The sequence below is a fragment of the Clinocottus analis genome, unplaced genomic scaffold (assembly GCF_023055335.1).
Source record: "Clinocottus analis isolate CAN_PGR_092001 unplaced genomic scaffold, fCliAna1.0.p SCAF_36, whole genome shotgun sequence".
Lineage (NCBI taxonomy): Eukaryota > Metazoa > Chordata > Actinopteri > Perciformes > Cottidae > Clinocottus > Clinocottus analis.
Genome location: NW_027176109.1, coordinates 1,465,427 through 1,472,926, shown reverse-complemented (window position 1 = coordinate 1,472,926; position 7,500 = coordinate 1,465,427). Strand labels below are relative to the sequence as shown.

The following is a 7,500-nucleotide window of genomic DNA, read 5'->3' as shown; positions in this document are numbered from 1 at the left end:
GTGGCGATGGCAAGAAGGAAAGGGGAGAGGAGGAGAGAAGGGAGGAAGCGTGTATAATTGGCTTTTTAAGGTGTGACAGAAACTGAGTGTGTGTGTGTGTGTGTGTGTGTGTGTGTGTGTGTGTGTGTGTGTGTGTGTGCGTGTGTGTTGGGAGTAAATAGACAGTGAAGAAGAGCAAAAAAATAGGGAGATGGTTTTGGTGTTTGTGTGAATTTATTTGCGCTTGTGTGTGTGTGTGTGTGTGTGTGTGTGTGTGTGTGTGTGTGTGAGAGAGAGAGAGAGAGAGGAGATGAGGTTTATAATTGGGCAGATTTGCCTCCGACTGAGATAATGCCCCCTGGGGAAGGAAGACAGAGGGACCAAAGAGAGAGAGAGAAAGGCAGAGGGAGAGAACGGAACAACAGAAAGAAAGAGAAGAGAAGGAGAGAAGAGATGACAGAGGCAGGAAAGCCAAACGGGAGGTAAAACGGGTCGTGAAGAGGTGAGGAAGAGGAAGAGTGAGGAGGACGCGCTAATGGAGGAGCAATGTTGAGGAGAAAGTCTTCCTGAACTAAGTTCCTGTTTCTTTTGAAGCTGAGTTTTACTCCTTGCAGAAGCAGACCAACACTCAGTAATCACATTATTTCAGGCAGCAGAGCAGATGAAGCTCCAGAGTTCCCATCAGCCCCCTGAGCCTGGTCCCATCAGCTACCCGTTGATTAAAGTCCTCTCAGGAGTTAAAGAGGTCTTCCTTGTCCTGCGAGCAGCTCAGAGGAACACCTTCTAGATGATGGCCTCAGCGCTGCAGCTGCATCTCCAAACTCGCCTTTGGAAATTTGGGTTCTGGCTCTTTTCCCAAACCTGTTATTAAAACATCTTCCATGATGGTCCATATGTGTCCAATCAATCCCCCCCCCCCCCCCTCCCCGTTTTGAAATCAAAACATGCCATCCACGTGGATCGTGGAGATCCGAAGAGTTGGGTTTTTTGGGAGGAGGGGGGGGGAGGGGGGTCATCTGGCCGGGCAGTGTTCCTGAGATCACAGTGACACACGGAGAAAAGTGGATGTCGTGAGTGATCTTCGCAAATAAAACATCTTTGATCTGTCGAGTCTTGGCCAATCAGTGTTGTCTACAGCGTCTACGTCACTCTCCAACGTTTCCTTCCTTCGCTCCGAGTTGAAGTTACAGTCGGTACAACTGGATCAGCAATGAACTCTAGTTTAGAGGTAAGTCTTGTTTGCTAGTAACAATTTAATATGCTGTTTAACTAACGGAGGTAACTCGCCATCCAAGTTGTGTGTCGGAATATTTTTGTCATGTTATCCCCATCAAATCTTTACCACCATGTTTTTTAATCTAAAGCTAGTCAGCTTTAGCTTGATAACAACGTTAACGTCAGCTAGTTAGCTTTAGCTTGATAACAACGTTAACGTCAGCTAGTTAGCTTTAGCTTGGTAACAACGTTAACGTCAGCTAGTTAGCTTTAGCTTGGTAACAACGTTAATGTTAACCCTAACGTTAACAACGTTGTTAACGCTAACCGTAACCCTTAACGTCGTTGTTAACGTTAACATATCCCCAGGGGGCATTATCTAACGTTAACGTTAACGACGTGTTAACGTTAACAACGTTGTTAACTAACGGAGGTACAACAACGTTGTTAACGTTAACAACGTTCTCAAGCTGAAGCTAAAGCTGACGTTAACGTTGTTATCAAGCTAAAGCTGACTAGCGGAAGGATCATTACCGATAACGTTATCGGTAATGATCCTTCCGCAGGTTCGCCAACCTACGGACGACTTTTACTTTAACGTTAACGGTCTGGTTCAGTTCACGCAGTCACTTCTTTAACTCACGTTGTAAATAAGTAAATCTCGTAGTGTGGCTGAGCTAACAATGTGATTTGAGCTAACAACGTGATTTGAGCTAACAACGTGATTTGAGCTAACAACGTGATTTGGTGGTCAGGCTCAGATCTTGATGAGATGACGTGGTCCGTTTCAGAATGAAAGAGTTGAAGGAAGAAGAAGCTCTACATGTAGCTCCATGCAGGCTGAGATGCAGGTGGAGCTAAAGCTAAAAGGTGTTCACTCTCATGAGAACAGCCAGTGTACTTCCGGTCCCTACAGTGTGCTTCCGGTCCCTACAGTGTACTTCCGGTCCCTACGGTGTACTTCCGGTCCCTACAGTGTGCTTCCGGTCCCTACAGTGTACTTCCGGTCCCTACAGTGTACTTCCTGTCCCTACAGTGTACTTCCGGTCCCTACGGTGTACTTCCGGTCCCTACGGTGTACTTCCGGTCCCTACAGTGTACTTCCTGTCCCTACAGTGTGCTTCCGGTCCCTACAGTGTACTTCCTGTCCCTACAGTGTACTTCCGGTCCCTACAGTGTACTTCCTGTTCCTACGGTGTACTTCCGGTCCCTACAGTGTACTTCCTGTCCCTACAGTGTACTTCCTGTTCCTACAGTGTACTTCCGGTCCCTACAGTGTGCTTCCGGTCCCTACAGTGTACTTCCTGTTCCTACAGTGTACTTCCGGTCCCTACGGTGTACTTCCGGTCCCTACGGTGTACTTCCGGTCCCTACGGTGTACTTCCTGTTCCTACAGTGTACTTCCGGTCCCTACAGTGTACTTCCGGTCCCTATGGTGTGCTTCCGGTCCCTACAGTGTACTTCCTGTTCCTACAGTGTACTTCCGGTCCCTACAGTGTGCTTCCGGTCCCTACAGTGTACTTCCTGTTCCTACAGTGTACTTCCGGTCCCTACAGTGTACTTCCTGTTCCTACAGTGTACTTCCGGTCCCTACGGTGTACTTCCGGTCCCTACGGTGTACTTCCGGTCCCTACAGTGTACTTCCGGTCCCTACGGTGTACTTCCGGTCCCTACGGTGTGCTTCCTGTCCCTACAGTGTACTTCCTGTTCCTACAGTGTACTTCCTGTTCCTACGGTGTACTTCCTGTTCCTACGGTGTACTTCCGGTCCCTACGGTGTGCTTCCGGTCCCTACGGTGTGCTTCCGGTCCCTACGGTGTGCTTCCGGTCCCTACGGTGTACTTCCGGTCCCTACGGTGTACTTCCGGTCCCTACAGTGTACTTCCTGTTCCTACAGTGTACTTCCGGTCCCTACGGTGTGCTTCCGGTCCCTACAGTGTACTTCCTGTTCCTACAGTGTACTTCCGGTCCCTACGGTGTACTTCCGGTCCCTACGGTGTGCTTCCGGTCCCTACGGTGTACTTCCGGTCCCTACGGTGTACTTCCGGTCCCTACGGTGTGCTTCCGGTCCCTACGGTGTGCTTCCGGTCCCTACGGTGTACTTCCAGTCCCTACGGTGTACTTCCGGTCCCTACAGTGTACTTCCTGTTCCTACAGTGTACTTCCGGTCCCTACGGTGTGCTTCCGGTCCCTACAGTGTACTTCCTGTTCCTACGGTGTACTTCCGGTCCCTACAGTGTACTTCCTGTTCCTACAGTGTACTTCCTGTTCCTACAGTGTACTTCCTGTTCCTACAGTGTACTTCCTGTTCCTACAGTGTACTTCCTGTTCCTACAGTGTACTTCCGGTCCCTACGGTGTGCTTCCGGTCCCTACAGTGTACTTCCTGTTCCTACGGTGTACTTCCGGTCCCTACGGTGTGCTTCCGGTCCCTACGGTGTACTTCCGGTCCCTACGGTGTGCTTCCGGTCCCTACGGTGTGCTTCCGGTCCCTACAGTGTACTTCCGGTCCCTACGGTGTGCTTCCGGTCCCTACGGTGTGCTTCCGGTCCCTACGGTGTACTTCCGGTCCCTACGGTGTACTTCCGGTCCCTACGGTGTACTTCCGGTCCCTACGGTGTACTTCCTGTTCCTACAGTCACAAGAACAGTTGCTCACAAGGGCCTGAATGAAGAAGAGAGAGAGTTAAAGTGCATGTTCCTTCATTTCAGCAGACATATTTAATATGTAACTTTATTTAAATGAACTGATGTACAACCCGTACCTTTGTGTGTTCAGCTCATTTCTCTTGGTTTATTAATAGATGATGTCACAAAGCGTCTATTTTTAACACCGTTAAGAGTCCAAACTCCAAAATAGGACAAAAGCACAAAGTAGTTTCCACTCAAATTATCATTTTATTATTATTTTTCTTCTTTTGACGGGGGGAGGAGGGCAGTTAGTTAATCCAGCTGCTTGTTTCCTCATGTTGTCGTGGTTGTAAATGTCTTCTGCTTGGTTTTTTCTTTCATATTCAACATTTCAACATCGTGTGACCGACAGCAGAAAACATTTCAACATGTTGGTGATTTGCTTCGATCCAATCTCCATCTTTCCTCTTCCTCCTTGGAACTATAGTCTCTTCCCTCCAACAGAACTTCGCTGATGTCATGATGATGTCATCACTTTTCTGAAATTAACCTCCTGTGCAGGTTTTAATGGACTCTCCGTCGTCCAAATCAATGCAGAGTTTGACCTTTTTTAAGGGTCTCACTGAGCTTTATTCAGTCTAACTAAGAGTTAGAGGTTATTACAACACTGAGCACTTAGAAAATGAAGAATCACAATGAAGGAGTTTTACATCCTCACACTGCATCTGATCACGAGCACACGCTTCAGGTTTATACGCCGGCTCCTCTCAGCGTCAGGATGGTGTTACTAACATACCCGAGCAGCGATCTGGAGCAGAGCCTTGCTCTCAGGAGGTCTGCGTTTGACTGAGCGCCGCGTGCCGCTGACAGCCGGCTAGCCGCGTAGCTTTCTGGTGTCTCGAGTGTTGAAACGCGCGTCTGCTGCTACGTTTCTAAATCAAGATCTATTGGAATAGAAAATAACTATGATACCTTTACCCAGTGAAGACAGGTATTATTTAACTGCTACCCTTTTGTGCACAGGAAAGGAAAAGGAAGTGCAACCTTTTAGTTAGCTTTTTAGTTGCAATGTGGGTTTCCATTCCACGGCCATGTGTGCAAGACATTCAAAGCGTTTTCCCCCTCAGGCCTGGTCGAGGCGGTGGTGAGCGCGCTCTCAGAGGCGGCGCTCGTCTACCTGGGAGGAGAGGTGCATGCTGGGAGTCATCTCGTGTTGCAGGCCCTGTTGGAACTGCTTCACAACATCCTGAAGCAAACGTCTGTAGTCGTCCGCGCCGCGCTGCAGGTACGTCGCTCCGACTAGCTCCTGGACCTCAGACATGGAGCTTCTTGCAAGTTACAAACCATTTTCAAGTTGTATTATGTACTTTGTTAAAATCCGTCAAAGAGCCGCCAATATTTGTCCGTTTTAAACCGTCGTCAATGTGTTGCGTTGCCGCTGCGCTTCACACATGAAGTCTCCACTGTTTACCAATTTCATCTGTCGAGCACAGAATCACAAAGTCAACTCCCTCAAAATGTTGCCCTTGTACCGTGTCCCTGAAGGCACCACCGTGTGTGTGTGTGTGTGTGTGTGTGTGTGTGTGTGTGTGTGTGAGAGAGAGTGATCCTTGATGTGTGCAGTGGAAGCTAGCAGGTTTAAGCAACTGCAAATATTGAAGCTGTGGACTCAGGAGAAAGTGGATGGGGTCCCGAGTCCCTGACACACACACACACACACACACACACACACACACACACACAAAGGGGACTGTCTGGCTATGTCCCTGCGGCCTCATTATCACCAGTGGCTTTGTCCTTAGCTTGCCTCCCCACATGCACACACACCCTCGTGTGCTGTTATGCACACACACACACACACACACACACACACACACACACACACACACACACACACACACACACACACACACGTGCCCTCTTACACACACACACACACACACTAGCCCCTGTCTCCTACACCCCAGCCCAATGCATACATATTAATGCCTAGACAAGGGGGAGAGGGGGGGGGGGGCAGGGGAAGAAGGAGAGGGAAGTATGGATAGAAGGAAGAGACTGGAGGAAGTATGGATAGAAGGAAGAGACTGGAGGAAGTATGGATAGAAGGAAGAGACTGGAGGAAGTATGGATAGAAGGAAGAGACTGGAGGAAGTATGGATAGAAGGAAGAGACTGGAGGAAGTATGGATAGAAGGAAGAGACTGGAGGAAGTATGGATAGAAGGAAGAGACTGGAGGAAGAGAGAAAGAGATTATATATACTACAGAGGAAGAGAGGGAGGAAGTGCCAGTATTAATCACATGATTCCTCAGCTAATTGGCCTGAAGTTCCTCTGTAGACAGGAAGTGAACTGAAGGAAGGGGCCGAGGCGCTAATGAGGAGCAGGAAGAGAATCCTGATGAGCTGCAAACACTCACTGGACAAAATGAATGTAAAGTGAAGCGAGGACTGAAAGACGCTCGACCTGCTGGTGAAGAGGAGAGAACACCACCAGGTTTCCTCCTCAGGTCCTGTCTCTGGATCCTGATCCACTGTCAAGCCTCTATGAATGATTTAACGTGTCTCTCTCTCTCTCTCCTTCCTTCCCTCCCTCTGTCTCTCTCTTTCTGTGTGTGTGTGTGTGTGTGTGTGTGTGTGTGTGTGTGTGTGTGTGTGTGTGTGTGTGTGTGTGTGTGTAGAGCCAGAGGCTATCTTGTCCAGCAGGAGAGGTGGAGGCAGCAGAGAAGCTGCTCCTGGAGAACAGACCTCTGAGCCGACTCAGCACACCCCTCATCCACATGGTGAGACCAACACACACACTGTGTGTGTGTGTGTGTGTGTGTGTGTGTGTGTGTGTGTGTGTGTGTGTGTGTGTGTACTGGTAACACTGTGCAGTTGTGAGTCTTTTCTCAAATGTTCCAAAGTAGCAAAGTTCTTTTACTCACGAGTTGTGGGTCTGTTGTTGTGCACAGGAGTAAACACACACATCAGAGCTCTTGCTCCTGCTGTGTGATGTTGTTCTGAAACAAACAACAAACAAGAAGAGGAGTTTAATCTCGTCCTTTATGTTGAGAGAAATGTGCAAATGTTATCTTATCGCTCCGGATTAAACAATCTTTTAAAAAGTGAGATATTAAAGAATAATGTGATTTAAAAAATAACTCCCTCCTCTATCAGAACTCAAGATCTCAGAATCTCCATTGAAGCATTTACATTTTGTCTTAATTAAAACACTTGATGAACGAGACGGAAACGCAAAAACAAAATGAAACTGCTTCAAAACTAAAGAAGAAGAAGAATGAAATGTGGATGAAAGGCTGAAGGAGAGAGGCCCAGTGCATTCTGGGAAGTTGAGGACGTAAAAGGTGTGTGTGTGTGTGTGTGTGTGTGTGTGTGTGTGTGTGTGTGTGTGTGTGTGAGTGCGACACCCCCCCTCTCCACGGTCCTCTGCGCTGCCCCTTTGCCTCAAGGGAGATTCGATGGAAAGAGCAGCAGATATAATCCCTGAATCTAATTAAAAGCAGTAAAAGTTGCTCGTGTTGAAGGTGAAGTGAAGCAGAGACTTCAGAGGAAAACTTCTGTCTGTTTCCTGTGAAATAATATTTACAATAGAATGAGAAAATATCTTTACAACTCGAACATTCTGCTTAATTGTTCATTCAAATATAAATATCTCTTGAACCTTTAATATGCTAAC

General features: G+C 47.9%; 1 protein-coding gene across 1 annotated transcript in view; it reads left to right on the top strand.

Moving 5' to 3' along the window:
- Window positions 1–7,500, top strand: part of ulk4 (unc-51 like kinase 4) — a 55,728-nt gene that overhangs the window by 42,932 nt on the left and 5,296 nt on the right. The window contains 2 exon segments of the mRNA XM_068596336.1: window positions 4,950–5,107; window positions 6,503–6,604. Of these exon segments, the coding sequence (XP_068452437.1) occupies window positions 4,950–5,107; window positions 6,503–6,604 (260 nt within the window).